Below are 21246 nucleotides of genomic sequence, written 5' to 3'. Positions count from 1 at the left end.
GGAATGATTTTGAGAGCCATCAAGAGTGCTGGAACCATGAACAGTGCACGAGACTGTGTCATGCAGGGACCAGCTCCTCTCCAGCAAGCCCTTGCCAGGCTCAAGGGGAGCATCAAGACACCAGAGATCCCTAAGCACCTCCTCTACATCAGATACAAATCCTTCCTGAGCTTAATTCCCCACATTCCAAGAGAAACGGCTCTCCCAGTGCCAGCACGGAGAATAAAAGAGGAAAGATGCAATGCTGCCCTGGCTCCTTACTCTGTGGGGCCGCTCCCTCCCAGCAAAGGCTGGGATCTATGGCCCAGGGTATGGAGGGGGGAAAGCCCAGGTATGGGTTGGAGCTCAGCCAGGGACATTCACTACCTTTGGGATTGTTTTGAATAGCTGCTTCACTTTCTAAAAATGAAAGGCATGCTAGAGCAGCTGGCACAGGGTGGGGTGAGTGCTGCTCCGAGGTTGGGATGGTGTTGGGTACCCAGCCCCATCTCTAGGGTTTCCCCCAAGCCCCAGCTGCCCTCAGCAGCTGCAAGCATGGGGGAAATGAGGACAGGGAGGATGAGAGCATGCCCGGGCTCCCAGACACATGGTTGACGCTTTGCTTGGGACAAGCAGGGAGAGAGCTATGGGCATAATTTCAGGTGCTGACATCCTCTGGTTGCTGGCAGCATGCTGGGATAGGCACTGCAGAGGGTGCTGCTGCCACTTTCTGTAAACATCCCCACCTCCTTTGCAGCCCCCTCAGCCCCTGCCTGGACTTCCCCAGGCAGGGCTGGCGGGGGATCTGTGGCCAGGCGAGTGTCGGCAGAGGCGAGCAAGGGGGAGAAAGCTGCGTGCCACAACCTGCTTTAGCTGTGAGATCACCCTGCACTTCTGGCTTTTGAAGAGCAATACAAAGCTGTACACAGCCCTGGGCAGCTCTTGATGGGTATGAGTGATGGTGAGAGGATGAGGATCAGAGTAGCTGCTCATCCCCAGGGCTGCACTTGTGTGCACTCTGCTCCTCAAAAAAGTGCTGGTTTCTTTTGGAAAAATTCCCATGTTGTTTTGCGTGACTCCAGGGGTCAAATTTGCACCCCAGTGTGCTGCAGGCTTCCCGAGGGTAGCTGAAGGAAGCCCTTCCTGCAGGGTTTCTTCTTGAGCATCCCTCAGGCATCAGCAGTGTGTGCTCAAGCTTGGGGACAAAGCGGGGAGTTCACGTGTCCATGCAGGGCTCTGGCTGGTGATTTACGCTCCTTGGCAATGGGGACACAGCACAGGGATGAGCAGTAACCGGAGCTGTGCTGCACCTGTGCTGGGCCTCCTGCTTTTGCTCTGATTTAATGTCCCAGTTGAGAGGTGATGTCATTTCAGAGGGAGCCAAAGAAAAGGAAGTGCTGGAGAAGATAAGGTGCTTTAACTCTACCCCTCCCATTTGGCCAGATTTTGAAGCTGGGAGCTGTCAGCCAGCTGCCAGCCAGGAAAACATAGGGGAGGAAAGAGATTGGTGGAAGGACACCTTCCTCTTGGGGCAGTGGCAGCTGACACCAGGAACTGATGAGATGGAGGGTGGTGGAGGACGTCGTTTGTTCCTAGGTGATGTAAGCATGATTTTGTGCATTGCTCTGGCTTCTCCGTTAACTTCACCTCCCAAATACATGGGGTGAGTTGTTGGCAGCACCAGTCATACCCGGCCTGAGCCTGTGTGCCAGACCAGCAGCCAGGGAGGTGCTCCAGGAGGGTCAGCAGAAATGCTGGCAAGGTCCTGGAGAAGGTAAATTGAGAATGTGCAAAGGCTGCCCTGCTTGTGAAGGGGAGAGATGGGATGGAAAGTTCATTACCAAAGGTCCTGTTTATCTGTGGAGATGAGCCAGGGATTCCCATGGTGCTGATTCCATAGATTTGGACTTTCAGAAGGATCTTGTGAGGGCATCCTAGTCCCTCTGACAGTAAAAGGTGGTCAAGCACCACAGTCTTCTCTGCCATTTGGGTGATGTCAAGCTGCATCTGCTTATTTACGTAAAAGGGAAAATCTCAAGGAACACTGGTTGGACCATCACTAGCCAGACCCAGCTCTACCCTGGAGGACAGGATCAATGAGCGAGAGCAAATCAGGATCACCTGTGGCCTTACACAATCACACAGGACATATGACAGCACTGGAGCTTTTCCAGCTCCCTGAGTTGCCCACCATGCAGGCAGGGCAATGCTTGGTGCCTAGCTCAAGTCAGTGCTCTTGCTGCTTGAGCTGGGAATGGGCTCATTCACATCTAGACCATGCTTTTGACCATGCCAGACACCGTGATGATAGCTCTGGCTGTCAGATGCCACCTGCCGCGGACCCAGCTGGGCATTTTCTCTTAATATCGGTCTTTGAGATGCTCAAGATGATTATGATGGCCCAGCAGCTTGGTGCGGTAAATTGGGCACTGCTTGCTGTCACATCCAGTAAGATCAGAGCGTGAAAAACAGCAATGGCCTGCAGGTACCGATGTGTTGGTCTGGTCCAGTGTGGTGGAAAACATGGGCTTGGTGAGGCTGGGCAGAGGGGTCATCTCTAAGAAACTGCAATGTTTACATGTAGCCATTGCAACAATGTTTGGGCTTCATCTCCCCAGCCCCAGGAACTTTGTAGCTCGATGGGCTTGCTTGTCCTCATCCTGCACTGGTGGGTTTTGCTCTCAAAAAGTGACCCTGGTTGTGCTCAGAGCAGTAGGCAGCCAAGAAAAGGACTTGCTCTTCCTGGGATTTGAATGAAGTTGCAAAGAGCAAGAGGGGGTGCGGGATACCTCACATGTGGCTTAATATTCAGCTGCAGCAGGAAAAATCAAAGTCGGGTCTCCACTCCTTTCTTCATGTGTGTGGCACAGTCATCACAGTGTGTCTGCACTGCTTAGTGATGGCTGGTGGCTTTTTGCTCCCAAAAGCTCTGTCTCAGTGTTGCAGGGTTATCACTGCTTTGTCTCCAGCCTGTGTCTTGGGATGCCAGGTACTGATGGTTTCAGCCTCACTGCTATGAACTCAATGTCCCCATTTTCTCCACAGGAGGCTTTGCCACCTTCTCGTCCTGCTTCCCAGGGCTCTGCGAGGGGAAGCCAGCTGCCATCCTGCCGATGAGCATCTCCCAGCCATGCTTGCCTGTGGCCAACATCGGCCCCACACGCATCCTCCCGCATCTCTACCTGGGCTCCCAGAAAGATGTCCTCAACAAGGTACGGCCCGGTTGAGGGAACACATCTGCCCTGTCCCATCTGAGACCCCAACCGTGCAGAAGGGTGAGGGCATTAAGGACTCTTCTCCTGCCCAGTGACAGGACCACACATGCTCAGTCTGACCCTACCAGGAGGCTAAAGGCAAGGAGTGCATAGGCAGAGCCTGGTAGAACTGGGGAGGGTGGTCACAGAATGAGTCATCTTATATTGGTGAGCTTTGGGTTGGTCAAACTCTTCCCTAGTGCCAGTAGCAGGAGAAGCATAGCCAGGAAAACACCTGAGCTTGGAGGGGGAGTTACCAGAGCTGGAGGGAGATGTGGAACAGGAGCCTGCTTTGCACCCACCCACTTCACCAGGCAGGCTGCCAGATAACACCAATTTCAGCAACCCTGCGATCCCCTTGGGAGCCAGAGAGAGTGGGAGCAAGCTGGGATATTCAGCCATGGCAGTGCAGGGACAGGCAGCTCTGGCCAAGGGCTTGTTCAGGAGGCTCAAAAATGAGCAAAGTTTTGCTGTAGGGAAAGAGAAGAAAAGAGGAACAGTGCCCTTTTAAAGGTGCTGAAAGGGCTGTGCTGTGATGTCATGCCAGGGAAGGAATTTTGTTTAAAGGAAAAATAACAGCGAGAAGAAAGAAAGAGGAATTGCAGTTAAAATGCCACTGGGCGCCTGCCTACCACAGGCAGGAGGGAGCCAACCAGGCGTCCTCGCCTGGGGCAGGCAAGGGGGGAGAGGGACCATGACGCCAGAGCAGGGTTGGAGACAGAAAGGAGGGAGAGTGAAATTATATACAGGGAGTAGAAGGAAATGAAAGAGAAAAATGCCAAGAATGTGAGCCTGGGAGCTGGGCTGGCTCCACTGAGCCGAGGCCGGGCTCTGCATAGGCTGCTGGGGTGGGCAGGAACCGGCTGCTGGAGAGCCAGGGCCGAAATCCCGATGTGGTCTCCTGAGGACCCAATGTCAGGCTGGGAAATGGATGTTTTCCTTCTCTCCCTGCCTCCTCAGAGGGTTTTGGTCATCTTTTGGAGCTGTGTTTTCTGCCGTCGCCATGATGTGTCCTGAGGATGCTCTATTCATAGGCAGCAAGAATGGGGTCAAATGCAGAGGCTATGCATGGGCAATGCTTCTCCAGCACATTGCAAAGGAAAGATCCCACATGGCAGCTCCACACACTCTAACATGTAGAAGGACGCTTATATCTCCATGTTTTCTCCTGTTTAATTCTGGGTCTTCCTTGGAATAGTACAGACCAGGCACTGAGACCCAGCAGCTGGCACAGATGTTCCCCTATTTTTTATAAGCAACCTGCTACCAGTTGTACGGGTGATACTTAGTCTGATGGGATGAGGAAAGAGACAGGTCCGATGAGCCATAAATTTGGTGTCATCACCACATATAGGTAAAGCTGACTGTAGCTTTGGGCGGGAAGTAATGGAGATTGGTGTGGATGCAGCAGTACACACCCAGCAAGCCAGTTCCCCGATGGATGGCCCATGGGTCGAACCTCACCCCCTCATTGCAGTTTTTCATCTGACCCTATTTACCTAAGGTCTCCCTTGTGCCATCTCATTTTGCTGAGTCAGAAAAATGGGCAGTGATGGTGGCATTTAAGTGGCCAAAGCAGAAAAGTCACAGACAACAAGTCCAGGTTCACTCCAGTGTCAGAAAGAGGGAAGAGGTGGTTCCTCTTGCCACCTGCCTATGTCCTAACACAAGAGCATATGATCAGTGAAGAACTGTGAGCAACGAACAAATCTGTAAGAACTCCTGATGTGATTCTGAGAGGTGTGGGAGCAAAGACATGGGTTGACATTGGTCAGCATAGGGTGCTGCCAGTGACTCACACTATTCTGTTGGTGAGAGGCCTCCTCTCTCCCTCAGCTGATACTTTCAAAGCTTTCAGTCAGAATTTCTGCTGATTTTCTTTCTTGTATTTGCCTCTTCCACTCATAATGGAGTTCTGAGGTTTTCCCCTCTGGGACCCCCTTCCAGGTATTTTTAGTCTTGCTTACTTTTACTTGGACCAATGCAAAGACCTGCTGAGGTTCAAACCTGTGTCATCTAAATTGACACAACCTTCTCAGCTGGCCTCTGCTGTACTACCATCTACTAGGTCAAGGCAGCAGTGGGAGACTCACAGGAGAAAACATCAGGGTGGGAAAAGGCAAGGAGTGCATGGAAAGGCAGATCTTCAGCACTCAGTGCTTGCTGAAGTCAGCCATCCATTTGATTGCTTCTTTCCCACCAGGACTTGATGACACAGAATGGGATAAGCTATGTTCTCAACGCCAGCAACTCCTGTCCCAAGCCAGACTTCATCTGTGATAGTCACTTCATGCGCATTCCTGTCAATGACAACTACTGTGAGAAGCTCCTTCCCTGGCTGGACAAGTCCATTGAATTCATTGGTGAGCTTTTGTTAAAATGTTTGTGGACCCTCTAGTTCTCAGCCTTCAAGACCTGAACTCTTCTTGTGTCCTCCATGGTCTTTACTTCCAGCAGCCCTTGTCCTTTCACACAAAGGGATTGAGGGCTGGGGAGGGAGGCTAGAGTAATTTTGCCCACCATCTCTGACCGCATCAATGTTTTTGTCTCTGTTTCCTCTACCATGCCCCAGACAAGGCCAAGGTGTCCAGCTGCCAGGTGATTGTGCACTGCTTGGCTGGGATCTCCCGGTCAGCCACCATTGCCATTGCCTACATCATGAAGACCATGGGTATGTCATCAGATGATGCTTACAGGTGAGTTCTCCTCAGAGGGCAGGGAGGGGTGACACTGTTGTGCTTCACTCCAGGGAAGGAAAGCAGGCTGAGCACAGGAGGAGGGTGTGGGAGCTCCTTGAAGCTCGGTCTCGCCTTGGCTGAGTCACGGTGGAACCAAACCAAACCAAACCAAACCAAACCAAACCTCCCTTCATTAAGTGCATGCAATGAGGAATGGTTGGGAGCAGTAAAATGGAGGAGCAAGGCAGTCCCAGTTCTACCCCTGGGGCATCCCAAGACCCTATGGTTCCTCATGACACCTTTATTTAGAGAGTCTGGTTAGAAGGTCCTGGACCATACCTCTTCTCCCCAAAGAGGCTGAGAGAATAGGGGTGACCCACTGTAGGACCAAGCACCAACTGGAGCTGTCTATGCCTCTTGGTAGGTTCGTTAAGGACCGTCGCCCATCCATCTCACCCAACTTCAACTTCCTGGGCCAGCTCCTGGAGTACGAGAGGAGCCTGAAGCTCCTCAAGGCCCTGAAGTCAAAGGGTGACCGGGGCGAGGGGGATGCCCAGCAGGACCTGTTAGAGGCGGCTGAGGGCAGCCGGCACCCCCCACCACCTACCTCAGAGAAGGCCGAAGAGGTGCCGAGAGGTGCCAGCCCGGTGTCCCCACACAGCGAACCCGAGCGGCCCGGCGGGACCCCAAAGGTCCTGTCGCCCACCACCCTGCAGCAGGGGCTCAACGGCTTGCACCTCTCCTCCGAGCGCATCCAGGACACCAACCGCCTCAAACGCTCCTTCTCCCTGGACATCAAGTCTGCCTACGCACCCGGCCTGCGGCAGGAACCCCCTGGACCTCCTGGCCCTGGGGATGGCCCCAAACTCTGCAAGCTGGACAGCCCCTCGGGCCCTGGTGGCCTCAGTCCCTTCTCCCCGGGGGCAGACAGCCCCGACCGGCCGAGTGGGCCCGACCTCCTGCTGGAGGCCAAAGTGAGGCAGCGGCGGAAGCACCGGCACCCGGCGGGCTCGCCGGCCCATGGCCTCAGCCTCAACGTTGGCGGGGCCTGTGCTGCACGCAAGAGCCCCAGCGCCGAGGACGGGCTGCCCCCGCGGCTCAGCCAGCCAGCTGCCGCCACCACCACTGCCACCTGGAGCGGGGTGCACCTGGAGTCCCCAGGCACCCCCTGCAGCGAGACCGGCTGGTACTTCGGTACGGACTCTGGTGGCGCCGGCAGCAGTGGCGGGAGCCTGTTTGCCAGCACCGGCCCATACCCACCGCCCTTTGGCTGTGGCGGGGTGGCAGGCGGCTGCGAGATCAGACTGAGGGACAAGGCGCGGGCTGAGCCGCGGGACGGGCGGCACAGCTGGCACGAGGAGGCTGGTGCTGAGAAGCAGTTCAAGCGGAGGAGCTGCCAGATGGAGTTTGAGGAGACCATGTCTGAGGGAAGGGCCCGAGAAGAGCTGGGCAAAATCGGCAAACAGTCCAGCTTTTCGGGCAGCATGGAGATCATCGAGGTGTCCTGACACCAACCCAGGGCACCTGGAGAGCGGGGACGGGGTGAGGGGGTATTTAAGCTGGGGGGAGAGGGGAGGGCGACGGTGGGGGTGGGCAGGGAGTATTTATACCTGCTCGTGCATTTTTGGGAGTGCACGCGCTGAAACTGAAGCGAAAGTGGATGAGTCTTTCCAGAGTCAGGAAACATAACGGTGCATGCTTAGTGTCCCTCCTGCACCTGCCCTGGTCATTGTCCCCCATCTCCAGGGGGTCCCAGCCCTCAGAAACCCACATTCAAAATTAGGGCATAAAATTCTAACGGGAAAGGGGCAGAGGTTGCAATTTTGGATGCGTGAATACGGCACAGTGCCTGTGGGGGGGCCGTGGCTGCCCCTTCCCTGCACTGCGGTGCACTAAGCATGCTCCTTCATGTTTCTCTGGCTAAATATCCTAAAAATGCTGCACTGGAGCAGCCCTATACATATATAAATATATATTATATATAATATAAAGAGAAAAATGAAAACACACACACAAAGGAAAAGGTAAATGGTTTTACTGCAATTTTTATTGAGACGTAAATAATATTTCAATTTTTTTCTTTGTTTTTAATTTATTGAAGCTGTTCATTCTGGCAATGATTTGCAGACAATGTGGGGCGGTACTTTCAGCTCTATTTTTACTGTGTATGGTATTTAAATCTAAAATACGAGTTTCTAAGCAATATATGAGGCCTGTGGCTCCTTCTATAGCTCATGTCGACGACAAAGATTTCCCCCCCTTTCCTCTGGGCACAGTGACAAGGGGACAGGAGACTCTTCTAGGCCCTTTTTCTAGAAATGAACAAGTGATCAAGCAAACTATAAAACCTTCTTACAACATAAACTGAGCCAGAAAGCTCTCTTCTGGAAGCTGCTGCTGCTGCTTCACCCCTTGGTCTCTGTTTGCTTTATGTCCCCATCCTGGCCATCATCCCATTCCAGCCATCATCCCCATCAACGCCATCACCCCATCCGGGCTGTGCCCCCCTCCCCTGCCCTGGGCTGCCCATTCTCGCTGGAGAGGGTGACGAGGGAGTCACCTAAAGCGTAGGGAAGTGTGCCAGGTGTCACCTCCAGCTGCGCAGGGAAGGGGAAGGCATCAGAGGCTGCCACAGTGGTGGCGGGGAGGGCTGGTGGTATCTGGGATTTTTTGCTGGGGGATGTCCTGCCTGCCTGCCTCAGCCTCTCAGTTCCCCCTCACCTCAGCCACCTTGCTTGGGAGGTATGGGCACCGTTTTCCCTTTGGCACTGGTGGTTTTTCAGGCTTTCCCCACCCTTCACTTCACATCGAAGAAACATGGGGACCATGTTTGCAGGCACTGAGACTCCTCTGGCCCTGTTCCCCTCAGGGCTGGCTTCCCTCCTTCCAGCCGGCTGGACATGAAGCTCTGCAAGCACACAGGGGGCACAACCAACTTACTTTCAGAGGTGTTTGGCTGCTTCCCCCCATCCTGGTGGGTAGCCAAGCTCTTGCCCCCCAACCCCAATGTCAGGCTTGCTGAGAAGTTGCTTTCGGGAGCTGTAGGCACTGAGCTGCCTCTGCTGCAAAGCACTTCTCTCCCTGTGGCTGTCTTTGCTTTCTCCCTCATCTCACGCTAGTTTGCAAAGCTAATACCTCAGGGGTCTCCGTTCATGCATGTCTCTGTCCTGTGTCATCCTTGGAGTGTTGTTTTTTCTTTTCTGGGTCTGCACCATTTCTCTCCCTTTCCTTTGTTCCTCTCTCGTCGTTTGTTTCTATCTTTAAATCAAACTACATATGACAAAACGAAATGATCTCAGGTTTAAAACTGAACACAAAGCAGAGGCGTGAGGAGCTGCAATTGTGCAAGGAGGGGCTGCTCACTTCAGCTGGTTGCTACCCCAACCACTTATGTCTGCAGTTGAGATGAGACACCCAAGAGGCTCATTGCTCTCTTCAGGCCAGCTTTAATTTTTCTGGTTTTCCGTAGGTGAGATATTGGGGAATCCCCACATGTTCCTGGCTGGTTCCCCAAGGTGTGGTGGAGAGGGACAGTGATGGCTGAGGAGCCAGGGCCCACCTGCCTCTCTCTTCACATCACTTTCGATGAGGGCAAGAGATCTCATAGTCACCCCTCAAAAGCCCACCATCACCCATTGTTGCCTTCAGTAACCACCTCAAACCAGCTCAGTGTTGCCAACCTGAACATTTCTCCCTTCTGGCCCTGAAAGAACAATGACACTATTTTCTAAGCTCCCTTTTTATTTTCCAATAAGTATTTGGGTCCATTCTGAGAACTGGGCAGCTATTCAGGAGCTGTACTTGCAGCAGGGTCTCCAAAGAGGGTATTGATGTCAAGTCCAAGGATGGAGGGCAAAAGGCTTCATCCTCCCTCCAGGAAGCCTCCTGAGCCCAGGGTGAGTGTCACCTACCTCCTACCCAGGCAGCACTGCTGGTCCCCCTTCCCCTGTTGCTGCCCTTGGCAGTGGCATCTCTTCCCATGCATGCCAGGGGTCATCACAGGCTGAGCTCTGTTCTGTATCCTCTGTATCGCTCAGTTCCTGCCCATCCCATAGTCCTTCAGGGTTGATGCCAGCATGGATCATCTGAGCTCCCGTCAGGCAAGTTACTGGCAGGAGCTGTTTAGGTGTAGCTTTGGGCAGTGAAGAGGGGGCCAGATGACTTCCCAAGGGATTTAGTAAAAAGAGGACAACAGGTCAGCACAGCCAGGTGTGGAGATGAGACGAGGTGCTAGCAATTTGTGTAACTCATCTTGTTAGCTGACACAGTGTATTCTGAACACAAAAAAACAGCTGGAGTAAGTCAGAAAGGAGAGAGCAAATGTTGTAAACAAGACTCAAAATGTCTGCAAAGAGGCAGATAACGTGGTTTGCTGCTTTTTTTTTGCCTTTTTTTTTGTTACTCTGCTATGTCCCTGGGTGCTCCTCAGCCACATTCAAGACTTTAGACCCTACAGACTCCTCGCTCCTCTGAAACAAGAGCAAGGAGAAGTAGATTTTAAGATTGGTAGATCATAACTGCCAAGGCACATTTACGACCCACCTCTGTAGCCTTATTTTGATGTACTTTGTGTTCACTTTTCCCCTTTATGTTGGATGTATGCACTAGAAGCCCTCTCACGGGCACTATTTTTAGGTTACATCCAGAAAATACCCCTTGATGGAGCATTCCTGCCTGAGTGTCCCCTGCCAGTGCTGACCCAAAGCCACCAGGGTCACTGAGGGCTTTGCGCTTTAATGATTTTTCTTAAAATCAAACTGTCTAACAGACCACTCTGTCCATGAATGAGAGCATTGTGAGTTATCACACAGAAGGATGTGCTGGCTGGTAGTTCTCCCCATCATCTCTCAGCCAAGACACTTTATGGGCTCTCACAGACAGACGCCTCAACCCAAAGCCTCACTGGAACAAAAAAATAATCTTTCCATGCCAGTCTGATGAGGGAACATTTATTCAGAGGGACCTGAGTAATAGAAGTGTGAGCAAGGGAGGAATCAACAAAGCTGTTGAGCGACCGATAGTCATGGCAGCAGCAATGGCTGAGCTTTCCACCACATGAAGGATGGAGTAAACCACAGCATTCCTTCAGACTAGAAGGAATATCTCACCCTTCCCTCCAACCCATGCCTGTCCCTGGAGCTCAGCTTCCCAGCTGCCTTCTTCCCGGCAGCCTTTTGAGGGACTGAGCAAAGCTGGGGGAGGGCCAGCGATCAGGTTGGCAACACTGAGCCAGAGGCCTGGGTCAGAGCAGGCTGGTCCCTGGCCTCAGCAGCAGGGTCCCCAGCCCCTGCTGCCTTCCTGGCTCTTCTCTCTACTTGTTTCTTTGGATGTCCATTCCCATTACATCTGCCCCTTAAGAGATGATGCCCCCAGAACCCCCTCCTGCTGTCCCCTTCCCCTTCCCATCCTTAATACTAATGATAATAAGCTATCAGTGTTGTCATTGCAATCTATGAATGATAGATTTGAGTATTTATGATTACAATTATTATGGTTATGATTCTGTACTTTTTTGCTTCTTACTCTTTGTATGTTGCTCTTTGTTTCTGTGTTGTGAATAAACGCAAGGCCCCATCACACCTTCTCTCTGCTCCCCGCAGCCGGGCTGGGGCTGCACTAGGCACAGCTCTCAGCTGTCCCAAGGCCTAGGAGGCAAACCCTTGTCAGAGGAGCTGAAGGGTGGTGCTTCCTAAGGGTATAAAGACACCCATATCTGGGGCAGATCCTTCATTCTTCCCATTCTGCAGCTACTCTCCCCTGTACAGGCTCCTGCTCATGTTTGCAAGAGGCAGGAACCCACTGGCACCAAGAACAGAGGATTAAATGGCGAAAGCTTAAAGCTTTTTGTAACAGCTTTAAGGAACATTGGCCAGGCACCCAGCTTGTGGAGTCAGCTCCCTCCAGGTTTCTGTCCTCTCACCTTTTTCTGCTGACTGTGCCTACAGAATTGATCTTCACCTGCAGGGGCTTCTTGTTGTGCCATGGCAGCTGGTTTGCAAAGTTCCCCCGGCTCAGCTGAGCCCATGCACTGGTGCCCTGTTTTAGCCAGGTGACCTGGGCTTTCTTAACTTGAACAGCACAGCCTAGGGAGGACACATGGCCGGTGCTAGTGCAAGTTTAGTGGCAGAGCAGCAAGGAGAGATATGAGCAGGCTCCGATACCTGGAGGGATTTAGAAAGGGGCTGGGAATGGGGCTGGAAACAGCCTTTATCCAACACTGATGAATCAGGGTGTCATAAGTGGACAGACTCTGGTGCTGCTTTTTTGCACCAGTCACCTGGGCTCCTTGTACACTATTGAGGATTCCAGATGCCTGTAAGGTGAAGGAGGAGACATTAGACGAAGGGCAGAGGAACCCCATCTGCACCACAGTACAAAACACTCTCTGTACTGCGCCAGCCCCATAAAGAGTCATTTTAATTTGTGGAGTTTAACACCGCCCTTCTCCAAGCAGCCTGGGCACAGTGTGTTGTCTCTGTCATGATTTGCTTTGCCGTGGCTTGGGGTCCTTCTCATCATACTGTGCTAAACTCATTTCCAAGGCTGCCCTGAGACCACACCAGAGAGCAGAGAGCTCAGGTCTCACCCCTTTCTTGAGGGACCCTGGCAGATCCCTGTTGGGGTCCCGGTCCAGCATCACCCTTCCTACCTCACCTGCCTTTGGGGCAGCTGTGGATGGGGAGGGAGCAGGCGGGTCCTGACAACACCGGGGCTGAGCCTCCTCAGCTCCCACCCTCATCCCTGCAGGATCAGGCCCTTCCTCAGCAAGCACAACACGGGGAAGGGGTCTCTGCCCACCCTGGCATATCTGGAGACTCCTGAGCAGGGAAGAGAGGGTCTAGCCACCAGCCCCACCATTCTCCCTTCCTTGCTGCCCGTTTGGCCAGTGCCGGCATCGGACCCGGGAAGACACCCTGTCCCTGCCTCATGTTTATTTATTTATTACCAGAGGCTGTAAACAGCAGTGCTTTTCTACCCTCTACTTTCTTTTCCTTTCTTTTGTATTTTGGAACAATGTGTTGTAATAAATACCCAAATAGATGTTTTAACAGCTGGTGTCAGCCTTGGTTTTTGAGGGTTGGACCTTCTCAGTGTGGGGCTGGAGGGTCCTCTTTGGGTGTTTGAGGAGGGCAATGGATCTTTGCCTGCATTGGTCGGGGCCAGAGCTGGTAGACAGCTGGACACACAGCCAGACCTGGACTCAGCCAGATCCATGTCTATCTATAGGGCCCATCGGCTGGAAGCTGCAGTTGGACTAATTGAAAGCATAAATAAGACTCATGGCTGATGGAGCAGGGAAATAAAAAGTAATTGGGGTATTCATGGGCCCACAAACTGCAAACAGCCGCTCTAGGGGTTTGTGATGGCCCAGTGTCTTGCTCATGGCTCTGAGGCTGTAGGCAGGCACCTGAACAGCTCATCTCTAGTGGAAAGAAATGGCTAGATCCTGCTCCAGATGGGTATGTACAAGTGTAGGGGATGGTACAGATTACTGAGCTAAAGAACACAAAGGCATGGAGTGTTTGCATTGAAATACATTCTATTATTATTATTAGTAGTAGTAGTAGTAGTAATAATAATAATGATTATTTTTTTCCCTCCCAGCTATGCTCTGCTCTGCTCTCACTTTCCTTCTGGCATGGTGGCAGCATGTAGCCACATGTTTGCTGCACACTGTGGCTAAACCCTATAAATATGCCCCCAGTCCCATCACAGCCAACTGAGCCGTCACCTCTTCCCCACGGCAGCGGCTGTACCATGCTCAGGGGGCAGCCGGCGGGCACCAACCAGCAGCCCCGTTTCAGCTGGGCTGTGCTCAACCCACTCCTTTTTGCAGCAGGTTTTCTTTGGAGGGAGGAGAAGGCATGAGCAGGCTCCCTGCAGTTCTGGCTCCAGAAAGCCTCAGTACTTGTTGACTTAAACACAGAAGGGACATCCATCCTTGTGGTTGTTTTCCACAGGCTGGGCTAAATCCCCATGTCTTTTATAAATCCTCTCCCCTCATCCAGCTGCAATTGCTGAGTCTTTTGTAAAGCCTCTAGAAATTACTGCCATCATCTGCTGCTGGGGTAGAAATTACACTGCCAAGAGTGAAGCTTTGGCCTCCTGTTCGGCTGACCCCACTAGCATCTTCAGAGGGGCTGTTTGCATGCCCTTCTCTCTCAACCACTCGTTGCTGTGTATGGCACGGAAAGGGAGAATTATTTAATACAGAAACATGCACAATGCTCCCATCTCCCTCCCCATTCACCTGCTCCTGGTTTTGTTTTACCAAACCCACTGCACTGGGGAAGATGCTCCAGCGGAGTCACCAGGGCTGATGTCTCATGTCACTGTTTCTGTGGGCACAACTAAATCCCCTCGTGTTTTAGACAGAAATTCCCTTTGGGCCAGGAGATCACTGGACCATTGAGTCACCAGCAACTGCACCCACATGGGAGGGGACCCAGATGATGCTGTGAGATGTCTGCTCTTAGCTGGGGCTAAAAGTATGTGGAGGCTCTGTCCCCTAGCAGAGGCACCCATGGATGCGTACGCAGCATAGTTCCATCCCCCAGCCCCAGTGCTGAGGCTGCCTCTCCTCTCGCTCCTCATGGTTTGCACAGCAGAAACCATTACTGCAACGAGAAACCCAGGAACGTCTTTTTTCCAGCTCTCGGGCTTTTATTGACCCAGAATGGCTGCCAAGCCTATAAATAAATGTTCCTTGAGCTAAATATAGCAGCCACTGAAATAGGCTGCCGGCTATTTATTTAGCTTGTGGCCTCTGAAAGCTTGCCAGTCCGTACTGCCTCTACCTTTGTGCCATCCCACCACAGGCTGCGGCCACCCACCGTGGGGGCATGGCTGAGTCAGCACAGGGAGAAGAAGTCACAAAAAATCAGCCCCGTCTCCACAGGGCTGGAGAAACAGGGTGGCAGGGTCTGGCAGCCAGAGGAGCTTCAGCTCCATGTACTCCTACCCAGAGAGGTTGGGGCTTGCCAGGAGGAACATTTACTGGAGTGGTCAGGCAGGGGCTGAGCCAGCCACAAGCTGGTTTCCTCTCTGGGGAGGACTCAGGAGCTTTTTCCAGCACTGGAGCCTGGAAAAGAGAATTTACTATCTTCTGCAGGCTTTCCAGCATTAGGTGATGTGCATTGCTTTTCCACATTTTGTAGGAGTATAAATATTCCTGCTGCACAGAGATGCTGTGTCAGGACCCTGAGGGCACCTGGGGGCATGAACTGACCCTCACCCATGCACCCCTGCTTGAGTCAGGACACTCAAAGCTGTATCCTGAACCGTGCCCCAGCTGCCGCATGGACCTCAGACAGTGCTGCAGCCATATCCGCTGCTTGCTCCTGGCAGGAGCCCCCAGCTCAACCCTGCTTCATTGCATGTCCAAGAGATGCCATTTGCCGTGTCGGTGAGATGAGCCACTACACTCTGAGACTCTCCATGGGATGCTTGTTTCTCCAGAGCCCTGTTGGTTGTGTGTTCATGCAAGAAGGGATGGGCTTCACATTCCCAATACTGATAGCAAGGAAAGGACTGGTCTTGTGCTGCAGATACTGCTTTATACCCTGAGCCTAATAGAAATAGGATGATACATACCTTGGGCTGTGATGACTTTGTTGCAGCTCCATGCCAGCAAAGGGAAAAACCCTGTCACTCCCTGGAAAGCCAAATTCGCTCCTGGAGCAATCCAAGACATTAATAACACTTAGCACTTACAGGGAGTTTTGCTAAACATGAGCTAATACTTACAACACCCATGGGAAGAAGAAAAGTAATTACTGTTATTTGGCTTGATTTTTCCTTTCCCATGTACCCCTGCAGATCGGGACCAGCTCTACTCAACCCAGAGAGCTTTGGAAATCAGAGGAGATTCCCACTTACCCCAGCTTGTACAAATAGGAAACCTGGAGCAAAGATGACACATTTGCCAAAGGCCACCCAGGAATGCAAAGCTGGAGTTGAACTAGTGTGTGTGGGAAATCCTGGCCCCCAATCCTGCTCCTACACCACCAGGCTATAATTCCTCAATTGACAGAGTAATTCTGGTCCCTTTGCGGGTCCTCATGTGCGGGATGCCAGAGGGATGCCGATGCTTTGTATTGCTGCTTACCTTCTCCTCCACAATGTCACTTCACAAGGAGGTGAGATATTCTGCTCTCAGGGGCACTAGATGCAGAAAAAGTTCATGAGCATATTGGTTTGGAGTACTACTTTGGTGAGTCCTAAAATTCCCACCCATAACCCCCCTTCTGAAATCACAGCCCCGGACATGCTGTCACCTGTAGTTGACCACACCAGCCAGTTGGTGAACAGCCTCTCTCACTGGCCAATGCAGTGCTGGCAGCACAGGGTCAATCGCTGGGCTTGTCCCAGCCACACAGCATTGGAGCAAGGCTGGCTTAGAGACCTGAGATGCTGCTGGGGTCCCTCCTGGGGTATGAGGTCCCTCTTGGGGCACAGAGGGGCTGGGCTGGGATGCCCTGGGTGAGAGCAGAGACCAAAATGAATGTCAGCTGCCTGCCCAGGTCCTTTGCAGAGAGAAAGGGCAGTCTTAAGGGATTCTCTAAAACCAGAAATTCTCCCTGGCCACACTCTTCAGCTGAAACCTGTGCACTCAGTGTCTGGGTGGAAATACTATCTCTCGGCGGTACCCAGATGATGTCATTTAGTTTTCCAGGCTTCTGGGCTGAGCCAGCAGCTCAAGCCAGTATGACTGGAGATGCTTTATTTAGAAGGAGACCAAGTGCAACAGAGCCCAGGCCTTTGCAGCACCCCTCTGCCACCTCCCTTCCCTGCTGATGCAACCCTGGCTGCAGTGGGGATGTCAGCCTGCCTTGGAGGAGGACGCTCTTGGGAAGTCTCAACTGGGACCCTGCGGGGTTGATGGGTGGGAGGGATGCTTCAAGGTGCAGGTGAGGCTGATGCTCAGTCTGTGCTGCCCACTGTCACTAGGACCAGGGAATCTCTAGGTGCACAGGCAAGGAGCACTCATCTCCCCAGGTGCCTTTTTCCTTCCTCCAGCTCCCTGAGAAACTCTGCCCAAGTTCCCCAGGGTGGCAGCAGCCACCATCCTCATCCTCACACTTGTCATTTCCAGTCTGGGTTACTGCAATGGAGGCTCAGGCTGGCTCTGGGGGCTTTTTAGTTGGAAAGCAAATGTTTTCCCCCACTGACACCCCTTAACCTGCCTCCTCTCCCTCGGCAGCATCTCCTGACAGGCAAGTGGCTAAGAATAGCCCTGCCGCTGGCTCCAGGCTGGTGCTGTTTGCTCAGTGACTCAGAGCTGGCCGGGCAGGCACTTACTCAAAGGGCCCCATTACTCATCCGTCTGCATTGCCCCAAGGATGGGGTTTGTGTCTCTCACTTGCCTCTCCTTTAAAGATGCTTTATTTATTTCTTTTTAATTAAGCTGACATCCACAAAGAGAAGTAATTATCCTGCTGTGGATTTACCACTAAATATGTGTGCCACGACCCATAATGCTGCAACCCCCATCGATCATGCAGGCAGCCCCTTGGTATTGCTCCTGTTCACTGTCCTGCCAGTAGGGAGCTGTGTGGGTAGGAGCAGGGCAAGAGAAAATGCCTCCCAAAATCACATTTCATGGCACCAGGGTAAGCATGCAAACAAAAATCCTCCAGAAACCATCCATGTTGAATGCCAGTGTGAATCTGGCTGTGCCAGATCCAACTGGCCACTCAGATGCCCATGGCATGACCCAGCTGCTCCCATCTTGCTCACGGCCCACACTAGTTGGAACCTTCCTTCCTCTCTGCAGAGTCTCTCATTGAACAGAGAGTGCTGTGGTGTCTGTAAAACACCTTGGCAAATTAAAACAGGCCTCCATGTTAAAAAGTGGCCCCATTTCCAAACAACAAAAAGGCAGCATCTTCTCCATCTGGTTTGCTCCCCTGAGGCACTCTCTGAGTCACAGCCAGTCATACTGGGAACAGAGCTGCATCCTGACTGGTGTGGTGCACATCCGTGTCTGCAAGGCGCTGCCGTGCCAGTGCTGCCACTGCTGGGAGAGGACTCTGCTTCTCTGACTGCCCCACCACTGTGGGGACAGTTACTTAGGATGTGGCAAGTGACATGCTGGCAGCAGAGTTGGAAGAGGTGTCTTGGGATGGTATTTTATTCTCCTACTGCTGCCTCAGCCCTGCAGTTCCCCTCTTCTGCTGTTCTTCAGGCTCTTATTCCAGGTCTTCCAACCTGGTCGCTTCACAGCATCACTCTTCAAACCTCCCATCATCAGGGAGCCCATTATTATAGCCCAAGATTCTTCAGGAAGCCTCAGCAACATCAAGAGGGCTGCCTGAGAACAGACACAGCCCCCATGCTGGGGTATGCCTAGAGTACCCCAAACCAGGTCTAGTTTGTGTCTTGCAGAGACATGCACTAGGTGCAAATAGATCCAACCTGTGCAGAAGTGGGTAGCTGGTCTGGATTTGGGCTGTGGCTGGGGTGCTTCTCCTCAGCACCCTGCTCTGAGTCTCTTCATAACAGATACTAAGGGCCTGATCCTGCACTGCTAATGTGGGGAGAGCCTTTCTAACCACCCAGGATGAGTAGAACCCTAGTGCCTCTCCATAAAGCCATGCACAGGAGAGCCAGGGGCTCACACCTCGGAGGAGATGATGTCACCAGCTCTGCCGCATTGAGCTCAGCCAAGGCCAACAGCAGCCAGGGATGAAGGACAGAGGGAACGTGGACATCCTCCTGCAGGCTGGAAATGAATCCCCTGCATGCCCTGGTAAACACATATTTGTGTTCTCCCTCCGTTCCAGGGACCGCCCCTCAATGTCAACCCACTGGGCCATCTGGCTAGGCATGGTGCTGTAGGAGAGCAGGACTAATCTGCCAGGCTTGCTCTCGTCTTGCAGACCCCACTGCCACCCCACGGCATCCATCACACCACCACCAGCTGCTAAGCAGCTGGTGGACACCCCGCAAACTGAGGGCACAGCAGGGCCAGGCCATGCTGGAAGAAGCAAAGGGGCATCGGTGGCTTGGTGGGACACCTTTTCCTGGAACCTGCCTCAAAGCCGGACTCTGAGCAGGGCTGGAGGGAAGTCCTTGAGCCACGTCTTGAGCAAAAGCTGTGCTCTAGCAGTGCAGCCCTGGCAGCACCCAGCCCGCAGCAAGGCATGCGAGCAACCTCTAGTGGTAGCTCCTGACGGCTTTTGTCTGTGCAAAACCAGGTGACAGGAAAGGAAGTTCATTTTTTCATGTTCTGCGGGAGCACTCGGGGTGCTGCTCGGTGATGGATGAACCCCATTTTGCAAGCATGCTGAAGCACCACTGCAGGCGTTTGGTACAAAATGGAGGAGGAGGAGGAAAGGAGAGAGAGATGAAGGACAATGGCTTATCACACATGTTGTTGGACAGATGAGGAACAGAAGTCTGGAGCACAAAGCTGTCTGCAAGGTGACAGCCCACAGTGGAACAGGAACTCCTGGTCTGGCTCTGGCCCCACCAGGCTGTGTGACATGAGGAAGGGCAGGTGCCCACCTCTGTGCTTCAGCTTTGAAGTCTTTTGCACCCTCTAGGTGCAAATTACTGCATAAGAGCCAGGCCATGCTGGCTCATTTTCTCTGCAAGCAACCTGCCCTCCTGTAGCCTGGCTGGGAAGGACACATGAGTTCTGGTGTTTACAGTGTTCAGCTCCCACCTTATCTCCAACACACTGGCCAGGAGGGATGGGATTCATGTGCTCCTCAGAGCCACATCTGCCACGCTTTGTTCACTTGAATCATGTGTTTTAAGTCTTTCCCATCTTTAAAGACAGTGGGGACCACGTTTGGGTTGCAGTGTTGGCAAACGCAAGGCACCAAGTGATGAGCTGTTGACAGTTGGCTGTACAAGGTGCTACAGTCCACTCCACTTCTAGAAGACCCTGCTCTGTGCCCCAAAACTGCCTTACTGGCATCTCCGCCTATCTCCTTCATCAGCAAGAGAGGTCAGTGACAGTTCCCCACTGCCTTCCAGACTGTGTGTCCCATCTGTGACCCACGTGTTCAGTCCCCAACACCAGGAGCCACGAGAAGTTCAGCAGCAATCCTCTCTGGCTCAGTTCACCATTTTGGCGCGTGTAGGAATGATGCTTCCTTCAGCCTGGCTTCAAGGCATGGCTTTGGATTTTCCCTGGCATCTCCCAGGCACAGTGCAGTGACAAAGCATCCGTTTTCAGTCCACGGGAGCCTCCACACAGCCACTGCTCAGCAGACGTGGTGGTGCCCCACGCAGGGGCCAGACTGCCTCATCTCCAGCTAGGGACCATTAACCTTCCCCCACCAGAGACACCCCTCAGACCTTGCTGGTGCCAAGCAAAAGTACATCATAAAGTCAAAGTGCTGCCAGAGCTGCCTCTCCCTGCCCTGCTTTCCCCCTTAATTGCTGCAAAGGCCATGCATTAGGGACAGGAGCCAGGATGTGCAGGAGATGCTCCTGCAAGCACCTGGCATGCTTGCCTTTCACTCCCTACAAACCCCCAGAACAGACTATCACAGATGACCAGGATATTTTGGTCATGTAGCCCCTGAGAAAATGCCCAGGTAGCCAGAGCTTTGTGTTACTTACCCCTGCTGCAGGGTGAGCCCAGAGAGCTGTGGGTTCAGCCTTGGGTGCTGTTCTGAGAGCGGGGCATAGGTGGTAAGGACAAGTCAGAGTTGGGAAGAGCAATTTCCTTCAGGGTGAAGGCACTGTCTGATTAAGCAGTGCCTGTGGCAGCTGTAGCTGAGACTATATTGTCACTGGGCCAGCACAGTGGGATGCTTTTGGATGACTGTGAACTTTCTGCCCCCCTCACTCTTGCTTTGGTCCTATAGTTAGCCTTCTGGGTCATACAGGGTTCCTGAAGTGCTTTCAGCTCTGAAGAGTTTGCTTAGTTATGGGAACCCAAGGGAAAAAAAAAAAAAAAAAACACGCAAATTCAGTATTCCTCTGCAAATCTTATTTGCCAGGCTCCCCCATACTGCAGCATTGAGTGCAAGGCTGGTGCAGGGGAGGCAAACCCTGCCAGGCAAAGCAGGAGCAGACTGTCAGGAATAACCAAGTCTCAAGTGCCTCCTGCACCAGGCCCTGGGCATAGACTCCTGACGGCAATTGGTTTCACCCCAGTCCCATGAGGGGCATCCTTTGCACCCCTCCAAAGCCAAGCGATCAGGTGCCCAGCATAGCAGCAGTGGTATGGAGATTTCTTAGGAAGAGGAATCACCTTCTTGGGCAGGGAAATCATCCTTCTTTGGGGTATTTTTATATCAGAGTGGATTAAAGTGGATGCAGCCAGCAAGATAACCTGGATCACTAAAAGGAGTCATCTAGCTCAGATAACCTCT

The 21246-nt window shown here is 52.7% G+C and overlaps 1 protein-coding gene across 2 annotated transcripts in view; it reads left to right on the top strand.

Annotated features, from left to right (window-relative positions):
* Positions 1-21246, top strand: part of DUSP8 (dual specificity phosphatase 8) — a 177509-nt gene that overhangs the window by 35026 nt on the left and 121237 nt on the right. For both annotated transcript variants that reach the window (XM_082057540.1, XM_082057541.1), the window contains exons 4-7: positions 3025-3191; positions 5437-5596; positions 5806-5929; positions 6336-7453. In XM_082057540.1, coding sequence (XP_081913666.1) covers positions 3025-3191; positions 5437-5596; positions 5806-5929; positions 6336-7419 — 1535 coding nt within the window. In that variant the 3' untranslated portion in view covers positions 7420-7453. The remainder of the gene's footprint in view (positions 1-3024; positions 3192-5436; positions 5597-5805; positions 5930-6335; positions 7454-21246) is intronic.

Source organism: Streptopelia decaocto (genome assembly GCF_964273445.1).
Source record: "Streptopelia decaocto genome assembly, chromosome: 7".
Classification (NCBI taxonomy): Eukaryota; Metazoa; Chordata; class Aves; order Columbiformes; family Columbidae; genus Streptopelia; species Streptopelia decaocto.
Note: the sequence above shows the minus strand (reverse complement) of the source record. Positions and strands in the feature narration are given on the sequence as shown.